We start from the raw sequence: 14,211 nt of genomic DNA, 5'->3' as shown, positions 1-14,211 counted from the left end.
GGGGGGGGGGGGGGGGGGGGGGGGGCAAGGACTTTTGTATATATATGGTAGACTCCCAGGCCACAGGATGGATACCCATAGTTGAATTTTTGGAATTTGAAGAAATAAATAAAAATAAATACTTAACTAAAATCATTGATGTCTGTAGGTTCTCTCATACTCTGAAAAGTTATTGATCTTCCTTGTAATTAAAGATAATGGACAGTTAAGGTGCAAGAGTGGCCTGTCATCCTACAACAAAGTTGGGTTTTTTTGCATTCTGTTGTGCTGACTAACATTTTAAATTTAATCATGAAGAAAAGATTAAATGCAAAATCATGTTCAATTAACAAATGGCTTGAATAGTCAATAATTAAATTAATATATCTTGCTGGCCTTCTGTCCTTATGAAGAACCTCTGTAATAGAGAGAGCTATGCTACATGTGTCACAGTGCTCTGCCACAAACGGAGTATATCTGCTTAGGGTTGATTTTATCTAATTAATATTCTCCTATTATTACATGGATCTGATTTTGTCCAAACACTGTTGAAGTTTCAGAACTCCCTTCAGTATAAATCCAACAATTTTTATTCTATTTTTATTCCTATTATAGATTATCATAAGAAATATGAAGAAATCTTTATTACTTGGTTACGTACTTATGTCCCTTTCTATTAACAGGCCAAATATCCTGATATTGTAACACTTCCTGAAGGACCAACAGGAGATTACATGATTATAAAGAACCCTGAGCTTTCTGGGTAAGGCAACTTCAAGATGCTTATTAATGTTTTTATTTAAGGAAAAAGAACAAAACCCAAGTTTTGATAATGACATTTTAAATGGGTTTTTTTTAGAATAGATGATCTCTACTCAGCTAGAAGTAAATGTGAAGTGTCTGCCAGAATCGCAATTTGTATATATAGATTGGCTAACTCTCAGAATCACATTATTGCTTATATTATGTAATCACTTTCTCCTTTACATTTAAAAGAGTATTGTATGAATCATTTTATAGATACAGCCATATTTAGTTGAGAAATTTCAAGCAAACATCACAGGATGCTTGCTTCCTGTGGCCCTGCTGGGGATGACATAAATAAATATATGAAGTTGCAATACATTTCTAAGAGAAATTACAGATTATACCTAGACTGAGAAAGTGAGAGGCTCTAATAGCGTTTTATATTTTGAACAACAATAATACTGAAGATTCCAAGGCCTTTATGACCATTGCAAGAGTGATGTTTTATCTATTAATAATTAATATTTACAAATTCTGCTCACCTCATTCAGGTCATCACTTTAGTGTAGTTTATGGAGCAGTGTGAGGAAGGTGTAAAAGATTTGACCGATAGTTTAAAAACACTAAAAGTAGAGATGGGCCAAAGAAGCAGTTTCAGATCTTTATCCAGCCCAGGTTTGGGGCTGAGTTCAGTGGTGGTGAAATTTATGGTTCTTCAAATAATTAAAGATTCTCACTGGTATGTCTCTCTCACACCCTGCACTTTAACAGAGATTTTTACCTTTAGCGGTGGCAGTGATCCCTTGATTCGAGGATGATCTCTACCATGGCTCATTGATGGGTTTTGAGGTGACTTAAAGAGTCCAGTCCTTGAGCCACAGATACATTCACAGAAGTTACAGGTCTTTCTGCAGAGGAAAGTAGGCCATTGGCCAGGATTTCTCTCATTTTCCTTCCTCCACTCTCTCTTCTCAGCAAAGATGCTAGACCTAGAAGTGGTCTGCCACTTGGTTGAGGTTGCAGTACCACTAGAGTTGGTTAGCAGCTACCTCCTCCTAGTTGTCGATGTCAGCAGCAGTTTTCTTGAGGTATGCCTTCACTGTGTCCTTGTAGAGCTTCTGCTGTGAGATCTCAGGCCACAAGTAAGGTAGGAGAAGAGCACTTGTTTTGGGAGCTGAGAATCAGGCATCCACAGTGTCCAATCCAGCAAAATTGATGCTTGAGGATCACTTACCCAATGCTAACATGCCCCATGCTAGAAGCAAGCAGCTTAACCGGATTGAATGATTGAAGTAACTTGAGTCTGACTGGCTTACAACTATTTTCTTTAAATATTACTAATTCTTCAAAAGTAGGTTGACACAACTACGAATGTTAAAGCTTTGACTTGGGGATATGGCTCCTGCCTACCCAAAATTCCCTAGTCTTATTTTTAAGTTGAAGCTAGATCCTGACACATTTATTCATGTCGTGTAGGAGCCAACTATCCACAGTTCTACTGAAACCAGGATGGCAATTATAGAAATCAATTGCTGTTAACAAGTGTAAATAAAAGCACAGCATTTTGCTATTGGCACAGTTCAATTTCTGACCTTCTTGAAAAGAAAGTTTGGTTTACTATTTTGATATTACCTAGTGTTGACTTTTATTTAGTACTTACATATTAATTCAGAATCTGAGATGTGCTTACAGTAATTTTTCCACTGAAATAGACATCTAAACTTATTACTTTAAGTACTATACATAAGTTACTTGTATTTTATATTATTATGTACAATACAGGTTTGAATTAATGATCATTTGGAAGATAGCTGTGAATGAAGAAGGAACAGCAATACCTGTCCTGGATCTTCTGCCTAAAATACCAGCACACAGTAATGTCACTATATGTTCTAAAATCATTTTTACTCATTGTGTGTTTGAAAAGTGACGTTTTCCTGGCTCATAGTAAAGTCACTAATTAGATTTTGTCCAGATGGTTACAGAATGGAAGTAGCTACAAAACTCCACTTGAAATGTCTTTCCAGTTTGATAAAATTTCACTCAATAGTGTAGTCAATCAGTGGTATACCCACTGCATGGTGTTTAGAACTGTACCAAAAGTAAAAATATCACCTCTACTCTTCCTTTTTATCACTAACCTCCTGCTTTGACAAACTGGTTCATGCGTAATCCTTGTTCAGGACCTAGAGAGATGCTGGTACGAATGAGAGAGGCATGAGGGCTTCCCTTCAGTGGAATCTTGAGGGAATAGTTCTGATACAGCCACCAACTCTATAGTAGATTTCCTTTAAGGGCAATTTAGGACACTGGTAATGTTAGGCAACCACTATGAGTGTTAAGCAAACTGTGAAATCAGTGCACAGCGTCCACATATTTTCTGTTGAACAGATGTATGACTTTAAATCATGCGGCTGTTTCTATAGGCTACCCTTTCCTTGCTCTATCAGGAAAGAAGGCTTCTGTCAAAGTTTCATGCTTTTAGGTATTCATGAATGGTGCTTCCTGCAAAATGATTTAGCATTTTCCAGTTCTTAAAATGTGTAAGGCTTTCAGCAAGAGCATATTCAGTCTAGTTCACTACTTGCCAGAGCCAGAGACAAGCAAGCAACATTAGGCAAGTGCTCCAAAGTAAGTGGTTGGCAAGTTTCAAACTTTCAGTGGATGATGTAGTCTCTGCATCCAGGTACCTTCTAAAGATTTTGATTGCTGTATTTACTGTAATTTTGATTTTGATGTCTTTAATCTATTTTTTTCCTTGCAGATATACAGCACAAAGCAGCAGCCGCAGCTGAAAATGCACCTGGCTGTTTCAGAATTATGCTGCGTTTGCTTGGGATTGAGGCCTCCATTGACAGTGTGGTCAAATCATTTGCTATGGAAACGGAGTAATTTATAACAGTAGCCATGTGAATTATACCGTCTATAATTTTTATTGAATATAAACATTAAGTTATTTTCCATTTAGAAACCATACCCATAAAACATGCTATCTGTACAATTATGGCACATTCTATATAAATTGTCATGATGTGAAAAATAAATACAGCCATTTAAATACAAAATGCCAAATAAAATAGTTACATGTACAGAGTGAATTTCATTATAAAATTTAACTCTCTGAATCAGTAATGTACCGGGGGGGGGCGTCCTTAACATTTTCTAGGTATCTGGAAAGTGTTACAAGAACATATGCTGTCAAATTCAAGTCCATAAAAAGTGGAAGTTTCATTTCACAGCTCTATACAAGTACAGTGATCTTAACAGCTGCTTACAGATATTAAAAAACAAACACACAGATATTACCAGAAGTAGCAGCGTGATAGTTCAACCCAATTCCACAGCATCTGTAAAGGTCGGGCGCTTCAGCAGGGCTTTTTGCCACTTTCATCTAAAGCCAGTTCAATCAGCTATTAGATAAAAGCACCAAAAAGGCCCACTAAAGCACCCAATCCATAGACATTGGGTGGGCCAGGTCGAATTAACATGATTCCTCTTCTGGGTGTGCGCTGGGTTTGGTGTGGGAGCACACTGAGTTTAAAAGTAAAGCGCCATTTGGGAGGGGGTATTGTTTTATTTTGTTTTTATAATGTCTGTAAGCAGCCTCATGGCTCAAAAAAAAAAGTAACATTAAAAGAAAAATAAAGTTCCTCAAGTATTCCTGTTACTAAATGTAGGTAAAGTGATCATCATAGCCAATTAAAAAAAAGTTAGTTTGTAAAGAAAAGCACAAAAAAATCCAATTGCATGAAATAATTTTGCTTCCTTTTCCATAATTTGTGGGTGCAGAATAGAACCCCATTCTCACAAATCATTAATTGGAGCAAAAAAAGAAAACCCATGGCAAACAACTGAAAGCTTACACATTTTTTAATTCAAAGGGATAGCTTACTACTGGCAATAGTGCTTAACCTTGCTTTGTACAGCTAATTTAATAATTCTGGTAAACAAGTAAACACATCTCACATATTTGCTTCCCTTAACATAAAGGAAACAATTTAAAGTTGTCTCTTGCTACATTCCTTACCCCTCTGACAGATTCTACCGCTTAGACCTTCACAAATGAAGTAATAGTTTTCAAACAGGTAAAATACAGTAACATTTGTAGGGAAGGAGTGGGTCAATATTGCCACTACTTTTCAGAAGCATTGTAGTATCCTCACCCAGATATCACAAGCAACTTGCCTATTTTTTTTTCAAAAACTGGGAGACGGTTGTCAACCCCAAAATTAATTCACACTACCTAGATGATGTACTTTTTGTATACATTTAATGTAAGCTTTTTCTAGACTCAGGAAGTCATGATGCACATCAACTTTGGTCTCCTTAGCAGATATAATACACACATTACATGTCTGCTTCTTATTCTCAGCTGATTTACAGGTATGCATTCAAAGAAATGAGGAAGCATATAGAAATAGTGATATTCAAAAAAAAACAGGACAGGGCTGCCAGATCTATGATTATACCAACCAGTTTTAACATAGTAAGATGCTTTCTGGTAACAACTTTCAAAACTGCCATCATAATAGTGTGTTAGTAATAATAGTTAGGAATACTCTTCTCCTATCATTACGCCTGGCCAAAAGTAACTAGAGACTGAGGCAGCCAATTAGACTGTGTCTTGATTCAGAGGTTTTCCACTCCCCTCTCTCTCCCCAACCCACCTTCCCCAAATGAGCACATAGCAAAGTAATGCTAGGAATTAGCAGACACTCAGGAATTACCAATTACAGCTTTCTAAAAGTCTAACATAAGAAAGGCTGGTTGGCATTCTGCTAATCCAAATAAGTGAGCAGTAGCTAAATGTTACTAGGTCCCTTGTGCACTGCTGTTTTCATTCCATATAACCCTTGCTCTTTATGCCAACCAATTTGTTCCATTTCTATTATACATATCACAGCAAGCCTTAATAGAGCTTTCCTGCAAGAAAATGAAAACAAGCTACTGTCAGCACATTTAGTCACACAGGGAAGTTTTAGCCTAAACCTGAAACTTAAAACCAATTCTTCAACCTTTTAAAGTAGAAACACTTTTGCTGTTGGTATTTTTCACTTTGTCTACAGTCCAAAGGGGCTCTGCTCACTTAAGCACAGTCTTCTTGATCGCTTCAGAAGGTGGTATTGTCACAATACTAGTCACCTACCAATAGCAGGCTGCAATGAAACATTATTGATGAGCCCAGATTGCTCTAAGGGCTATATCACATGTAAAAATTATGTCAAGAATACCAAAAATAAACCTATTCCAGCAAATCATGCTACCAGCTGACAGTGGGTTCAAAAGGGTTACATTATGCATTATTCATTTCCCATTGTGCAGCAATATTTCTAAAAGTTAATTTTCTTTTAAAAATCATACCACCACTCTGGGCCCAAGTTTAATGGTCAAGAGTTCATGCAGTTGCGCATGGGTTCTACTCCCGAACGCAGGTGAGGATTTAAGATTTTGGAACTATTTAAATGTAATATTTAAAGTTGTCAATATAACTTTATTGAATCTTTTATAAAGGAGATGACTTAAAGACCTACATATTTAGAAATTCATTGCCAGTACACATGCACTGTATACTGAAAGGCTGCTTTTTGTGTAGTTTGAATAATATCACATTATACATTTGTAGGGTACATGACCCTCAGACATGCAAAGAAAAACAAGTAATAGCTGAAAGAGCCAGTAGTTATACCACAGTACCCACCATTCTGAATCCAACTTCATGTTCTAAGTTTTGGACTAGCTGAAGCTCTTCCAGTTTTAGAGCTTACAAGACTCAGAAAAGAACATCTCATCCACAAATACATACAGACTGGCAGAATATGTTTAAGTTGTTTGCCACGCAAAGTATGTCCATTATTCATTTGCTGAAGTGACAACCACCATCAAGAAAGTCACCTTACAAAGACAAACTTCACAAAATACAAGCAGATACTGTCAAATCTTTCCTCAAGAAAAAGGTCCTCCTTCAGTCAGCCTGACTCCTCTTCAAGAACAAGCATAAAAGTGAACTAGCTGTGCTAAATGCAGAGACAACAGCATATCTGATTCTGACACTTAATCTGAGAGTCCAAAACCATATGCAAAACTATAAGAAACAGAGCATGCAACTCCTATAGCCCAATCTAAGTTAGGAAGAGCTAGCTCCAGTTTCATTAAATTAACAAGACTGTCCTTCAATAGCAGCACATATTGTGTACAAAATAACTGTTGGTTGGGTCAAAGACTGATGTACTTTCAGCCACCAAATTTACACACTAGAAAAAGAGTGGCTTGTACACTAAAAAATCCTAACCCTTTTCACACATTTTTTGAATGTCTACTTATAGCTGTTCTAGTTACTACACAAACCTCTCAAGACTGATAACTAAACTTTTGGAAGCAGAATCTGGATTTCTCAATCTCATGCACTAAATGCTTTATACACATTTGGCACCAATAAGCAATTATGACAATTTAGTGGCAATTCCTTTTTTAAAAAATTAAACGGACAATGGACAGTTTATTTAAAATAAACTTCAGTAATGCATTTTCTTTGTGCTCAGTGCTGCTTCATTTTTAGTTAACTTTTTTCCATACAGTTCCCACTCCATAAGTATAAGCAAATATCAAATGCACAAGTGCAAGGTAATTCTTACGGTAGTGATTGAACGTTCTGCATTAGTGCAATAGAGCTGGAACTTCCTAACTCTACATTAAAGAATAAAACAGTTATGCCAGAACATTTCATTCTGTGCTCCACAGTAGTTATTCACTTTTAAAGGATGCAGAATAACATCAATCTGTATTCTTGTTGCAGGGTATGACAGGCATCTGTTCTGTAATATTGCATACATTCGCTGAAAGTTATATGCTGGGAAGTGTGTTTTAGTGCTATTTCATTTCTTTGAAAGATCTTCTGGATTTAAAAAAAACCTCTCAAAGCAAATACATTCACAGCCTAAAAATGCACTAAACACAATAGAAAAAAAAATCAGTGTAATTACATTTCATTAAACGTTTACATTAAGTGTTAAAATTCAAAACAAAAAATAGTTTTAAGGAAACTGTTACACTTTATGGAGAACTATGCAGTCTTCATTCTCCTTAAAGAGATTTGACATCACTGGATCTTCTTTGGCTTGCACATTCTTCAGATAATAGTTTACTATCTTGCCATCAAGTTTGTATTGATGAGGAATGCTTTCATATGGCTTAAGATCTAGGTCCAGGACAGAGACTGAAAAGGTGAATCTTGATTTGGATGATAAAACCACAGATTTTTGCTCAGAACTGAAGGAAGCGGGAAGAGAATGTTGCAAAACAGTAAGTTAAGGCAAACAGTTTGCATGGAAATTTAAAGCATCTATACCACATCCAATGTCACTATGAAAACTGTGTACCAAAATAACTCATGTATTCACCCCTAGAGTAGCGCTGGACGCACGCACGCACACACGCACGCACAGAGTCATTCTATAGCAGCACTCCCTAATAGAAGAAGGCAGCAGAAAATTGAACTTCAGATGGCATAGCATTAAAAGTACCTCTGGCTCTGCTTAACTGACAGTGAGGACAATGAGGCCTCCAAGTCCAAAAATGGCATGGAAACAGGCCAGAATACATTTTTTAGTTGCTCATACCAGCGCTTGGTTAGTTTCTATACTACTTCAACCCAAAGTCTTCTTGAATCCATTCTAGTACTCATACAGTTAAATTAAATGGTCTCAACTGGTGACTTTGCAACTAGATCTAATTGGAAGGGGGGAGGAATCATCAAAAGCGCAATAAATTTCCATGTGATAGTTAGAAAGAACCATCATGCAAAAGAACCAACTTAGGCCCATGACAAACTTTATTCACTGCTTTCAAGGCACTACTGCCCACGTGTCACAGCCCTTCCAAGGCTTGCAGTGCAGCAAGCATGGGACAATTTTATCTGGAAGCAGCAGCACCCAGATGTGATGCGCTGAGGCAGCACCAACAGTGGTTCTCAACCAGGGTTGCTGCCACACACACAAAAAAAAAAAGGGGTAGAGGTTTACCCTGAGCACCACTGGTTTAGAGCCTCCTGCCCTGAATGTTGTTTTTCATTTTTGTTTTTTTTTAACTTCCTGCTTAGTCTTTCTACTGCAACACTTTTTTTGAAGCTTAGACTCAAACTGTGTGAATTGTACTTTGGAGTACAAAATAACATAACATGTATGAAATAACATAATTTAAACTCCAAAAACTCCATTACCATTCATCCTGAAGACAAGGCGAAAGGGCAATCATGATGGAACAGTCCTTAGCTGTCATTGCTATTCTGTACTGTTGAACCTACACACAAACAAAGATTGATTAAGTTATCTCCATAATGTAAGAATATTTGCATTTCTGGACTGTGTTGCAGATACAAAGCCAACAGTCACCTTTTAAGCATGCACAATAAAATTGAAGTAATACTTGCTTTAGGAGCTGAAGACAATAGATGTCCTTTAGATCATGAAATCTGAGCCACTTTCACTTCAACGTGCGTTACATGGTACACGTGGCTAGTGGTTCAGACTTTCATGAAAACATGTTTGAAGAAACAGCATTTTCAGAGTTTGCTGTTACAACAAAACAGGCAGTAAGCAGCTGTTCATTTACACAGATGATCTGATTGAGAGAGGAGGAAGGAATTTAGCCTTTTACGTAGCAAAAGGTCCAAACAGATTTCCAAAGGTGAGCACAGGCAAGTCCACTGGCTTCCATGGAAACTGTAATGGCTCAGGCAGCTGTATTTTCTCGATTGTTACAGTAAAGCTTCAATACCCATACTGAAGAAAGATACCTTTGTCAATGCAAATGCTACTGTTCCATCATCTTCAGTTGAAAGATCTAGCAGCTTCTCATAAAATGCTTCATTGTAAGGTCCACCTATCTGCAATGTATTTCTGATAAATACATGCATACACAAAAAAAAGAAAGAAAGAAAAGTGTTTGAGAAAGAGTTCCAGGCTCTACTGGCCAAAACAGCTGTTTTTGGCTTAAAGTCTATCTCTAGCATTACTATGGGAAAAAATGCAGTGTTGTAAAGATAGGGAAGTTTCAGATCTTCCAACAATTTGCAGTGCCTCTCAGAAAGGTGATAATGATTACTGTTATGGTTATTGGCATTGTTATTTCATTGAAAAGCCTGTTACAACAAATGCCTTAACTACATTTCAAACTACATGCATACAAGTTGGCTAACACGAGAGAAGCTGGGAGCTAAATTTCTAGTTTAGTGTAGTGGTTCTCAACTGGGAATCCACAAGCACCCCCTCAGGGGTACCACCGCACAGGTACTACCACTGGGCCCAGGTAGAAGTACCTCAAGGGGCTGTGACATGCACTTTCTGATAAGCCTAAAGTAGGCAGGAGAACTGGCTTGCCCTACAGCCCCTTCCGGCTCATCCCCCACCCCATGCTCCTCCTGCAAACAACCTCCTTTCCTGTATGCCTCTGTTTATGGGAGGTGCATTCAGAGTCAGACTGGGAACTGCAGCACCAGCCAGTAATCCTGCCTGCTTTGGAGCCCTCAGAAAGCCCAAATGAGGCAGGAGAGTGCCTGTGCTACAGGATGCTTTTACCTAGTTGTGGTGGCAACAGCAGCACCCCAGCTCAGAGCCAGTGAGGTAAGCTAAAGCAGCACACTGCAGTCTGAAGTAGCATATGCAGTGTAAATGAAGGAGATTCATATAGAAATCAAATCTCAGAGCATTAATATAATTTTGCCTTAACCCCACAAACAGATGCAATTAGCTCAATGTTTAAAGAGGTACAGTGAGAGAGATGGTATCCCAGAGGCAGTGAGAACTTTTTCTTTTTAAATGTGGTCAAAGTCACTTGCAGTCTCCAGAAAGACTGCACAGTGGCTACTATTAAGTCTTCAAAATCAGAAGGCTAGTCGGAGAGAAGTGTCTTGAAGTGCTGCAAGGCAGGAGAGAGAATACTACTGGTTTAAGGCTGAGTGATTCAAACATATGCATTGGTCAATCAGGTCCTTCCAACAGGAAGGTTTCTCCTGCCCCTTCTACGCTTCTTCTAAAGTACTTTCCATAGGAAACACAGAGAACACACTCACAGTGGTTCAGTGTTTCTCAACCAGGGGTGCTGCCACATTCAAAAAGTTGCGGAGGGTGCCCTGACTCCAAAAATGTTGAGCACCTCTGATTTAGTGGTAATATAGAGCACAGGGAAATGCTACATGAGAGGCACAAATATAAATCAATTGCTCAAACTCCCACCCAAATATGCAAGATTAACTTTCTATGGCCTGCCTTTAAAAAAAACCTTTAAAAGGCATGGGTATATTGCCAATTGTTTATAAGCAGGACTTCACACTAACTACTACTCAAAAAGTAAACAGTGCATTTTGCAAGTGAACCTGTACTGCGCTCTTGTGGTTAGTGCCTGTACTGCCCAGGGAAGTGATATTCTTGGGAATGTAAGAAGCATCACAAATAAAAGAGGCTTCTTCAGGACAGTCTTCCATTACAGCTGATCCACTGGACCCTGCTCTGACTGCCATGTAAAAAAACACATGCTCCAGTAAGTATTTTTTTCAAAAGGCAGCCTATACTGTAAGACAAGGATGTCAAACAGGGCCCACAGAGCTGGGTCATCCAGCCCCCAGCCTTCATCAGGGAGCTTCCTGTAGTGGCAGCCAAGTGCTTGGGCAACACTTGCAGTGCTGAAGCAGCAGCAGCACTGTGGTGTGTTCCTGTGGCAGCAGCCAAGCAACCATGATGCTGGGCTTCTTTCTGCAGTGCTGCTGAGACTTCGTTGCCACAGCTGTTGCCTGGGTGCTTGGCTGCCACTGCAGGAAGAATCCACAGTGCTGCATCTCTTCCCGAGTGCTCGGCTGCCACTAAGGGGCTGCTGGGGCTCCAGGGCCATAGCTCTCGCTGGCTTGACTGCCAAGCCCCCAAGGGAGCTCTGTGCTGGCGCCTCAGCAGCACTAAGGGAAGAAGCCCAGTACCGTGGCTTCTTGTAGTAGTAGCCAAGCACCTGGGATGCCAAACCTCTTCCTGCCAGGTCCTGGGCCAGCCAGAGTGGGCATTATGTATTAGATCCAGTACAGTGGGCCCAATACAGCCATCTGGCCTGTGGACCAGTGCCACACCACTCATCTGGCACAGAGGACCAGAAGAGTTGGACCAGAGGTGGGCAATTATTTTGACTGGAGGGCCACTTTAGAAATTTGGATGAGCTGTTGAGGACTGCGGTGGGGGGAGGGATGCTAACTTGGTCTGGCATGGTATGGCATGAAGGTGGGGAGGGGTAATTGATCCTATCTGGCCCAGGCCTGTCCACCCTGCATCCACCACTGGGGCACCAGTCTGAGCAGATGGTCAGAGTCTCCAGAGAACAGCCAGGATTCCCCAAGGGCAGGCTCAACCAGGCAGATGGGATGGGGCTGCAAGCAGAAAGGGAGCAGCATCTGGGAGCCAAACAGCTTGGTGGGGGCCAGGGCAGAGCCATAATCTGCTCTCCACATGGCACAATTGCGGCTCTGCCCCAGGTCCCAGCCCTGCATTGTTACTACCCCACAATCCCAGCCCCCATCCACTCATCCCAATCCTGAAAGCTGCTCAATCCCAAACGCCCAATCCTGCTCAACTGCAGCCCCATCCCATCTGCCCAGCCAAGCACACCCTGCCCACAGGGGGTTCATGGAGACCCTGCCTGCTTGCCCACCTGCTCTGTCCCCGGTGGTGGAGGTGGGGAGGACAGACTGGGGTGCCCCATCAGCAGGGCCAAGTCCAGCAGTGGCAGAGACACTAGCAGCAGCAGCCACCATGCAGTCTACTGGGAAGCAGAGTCCAGGCGCTGCACTGCCCCTGCACCACTGCGTGCTCAGGAGCAGCAGGACTGGCTACACATAGCCTCAGCTGCTCCCCACACCTGGGCTAGGCTGGGCAAGGCCGGGCCGAGGGACACACGACAGGCCAGATAGAGTCCCTTAGTGAGTCAGATCCAGCCCGTGGGCCATATTTTGCCCACTCCTTAGTTAGATTCCCCTGCTGTAAGAGGTTTTCCAGTTACTCAGTACAAGCTATGCAAGAGCTGTGGAGAGAAGTCAGCTGCCTCTGAATTCTTGACCCTGATTACTCCTCACTGCACTAACTCAGTATTTCACACACATTTCCCTTAAAAAGAAAGACCTATTAGAATGGTTTAAACCCCACCTCTATCTCAAAGACTTCATATATTTCAGTGGTAGCAACAAAGCTAATATCACATTCTCACATTAACACAACTACACACTGAACAGTTTAATATTAAAAACTCACAATATAAGTAATTTTACACATAGTTCTCTTGTTTCATTTAATTTCAGGTTAAAAATATATTTGGTTACAATACTATCATGCAAATCATTATTGCAGATACTAAAGTATCTGCTTGTTTAAAAAAAGGCAACAGCAACCGATGACACCAAACTTTGGGGCAAAGTGTCCACACTGAGGATAGGTTGGTGATCCAGGCTGACCTTGACAGGCTTAGAAAGTGGGTGGATAAAAACCTGATGACATTCAATATGGAAAAATGCAAGGTATACCCCACCTTGAGGCGAAAAAACCCCCGCATCACACTTATAGGCTTAGCAGTGCTAGCACCGTGGCTGAAAGAGAGTTGGGGGTCATGATCGACCACAAAATGAACATGAGCCACCAATGCGATGTCACAGCAAGTAAAACGAACAAAACTCTGGCTTGCACCCATAGATGTTTCTCAAGTAAATCTCAGGATCTCACCCTCCCGCTGTACTCAGCCTTGGTGAGGCCACAACTGGAGAACTGCATCCAATTCTGGGCTCCACAATTCAAAAAGGAAAAGCTTGAGATAGTCCAGAAGAGAGTCTCACACATCATCAGAGGACAAGAGCATGGCCTTATGATGAGAGGCCTTATGATGAGAGGCCGAGAGCCATGGGCTCAGGGGTGACCTGGTGGCTGCCTATAAGTATATAAGGGGTGTGCATCAGGATCTGGGGAAACGCCTGTTCACCAGAGTGCCCCAGTGGATGACAAGGTCAAATAGTCACAAACTCCTCCAAGACCGTTTTAAGCTGGACATCTTTACTGTCTGAGCCCCCAAGGCCTGGAATAGACTCCCTACAGAGGTGGTGCAGGCACCTACTCTAGACTCTTAAGAAACATTTGGATGCTTATCTTGCTGGGATCCTTTGACCCTAGCTGACTTCCTGCCCCTGGAGCAGGGGGCTGGACTCAATGATCTTCCAAGGTCCCTTCCAGCCCTATTATCTATGAAATCTATGAAAATGGGCACTCCAGGAGAAAAACAATCTGGGAACAATAAGGTTTAAATCACTCCCAGGAGAATTTCTGTTAGGACAGAGCATGTCTGTACATGGCACGGCTTCTCTCAGAAAAGACTGTAGTCCTCCAATATCCTCATCTCCTCCCCAGGGAGACAGTGTGCTGCTCTCTGGACAATGCTGTTCCAACACAGCGCAGAACACACACCCTTCAATCT

General features: G+C 40.9%; 2 protein-coding genes across 14 annotated transcripts in view; one reads left to right on the top strand and one right to left on the bottom strand.

Annotated features, from left to right (window-relative positions):
• Positions 1–7,729, top strand: part of CENPP (centromere protein P) — a 320,121-nt gene extending 312,392 nt beyond the window's left edge. For 6 of the 9 annotated variants that reach the window (XM_014520956.2, XM_025206726.1, XM_025206727.1 and 3 more), the window contains 3 exons: positions 663–742; positions 2,509–2,600; positions 3,491–7,727. In XM_014520956.2, coding sequence (XP_014376442.1) covers positions 663–742; positions 2,509–2,600; positions 3,491–3,618 — 300 coding nt within the window. In that variant the 3' untranslated portion in view covers positions 3,619–7,727. Of the gene's footprint in view, positions 1–662; positions 743–2,508; positions 2,601–3,490 lie in introns of all 9 variants that reach the window. The other 3 variants (XM_025206731.1, XM_025206732.1, XM_025206733.1) reach the window with 2 other exon arrangements.
• The window catches only part of IPPK (inositol-pentakisphosphate 2-kinase), a 132,902-nt gene continuing 122,334 nt past the window's right edge, over positions 3,644–14,211 (bottom strand). For 4 of the 5 annotated variants that reach the window (XM_025206721.1, XM_025206719.1, XM_006025876.3 and 1 more), the window contains 3 exons: positions 9,518–9,620; positions 8,942–9,021; positions 3,644–7,992 (listed from right to left, as the gene is read on the bottom strand). In XM_025206721.1, coding sequence (XP_025062506.1) covers positions 7,770–7,992; positions 8,942–9,021; positions 9,518–9,620 — 406 coding nt within the window. In that variant the 3' untranslated portion in view covers positions 3,644–7,769. Of the gene's footprint in view, positions 7,993–8,941; positions 9,022–9,054; positions 9,343–9,517; positions 9,621–14,211 lie in introns of those variants that run through there. The other variant, XM_025206723.1, reaches the window with a different exon arrangement.

The sequence above is a fragment of the Alligator sinensis genome, unplaced genomic scaffold, assembly GCF_000455745.1.
Source record: "Alligator sinensis unplaced genomic scaffold, ASM45574v1 scaffold78_1, whole genome shotgun sequence".
Lineage (NCBI taxonomy): Eukaryota > Metazoa > Chordata > Crocodylia > Alligatoridae > Alligator > Alligator sinensis.
Note: the sequence above shows the minus strand (reverse complement) of the source record. Positions and strands in the feature narration are given on the sequence as shown.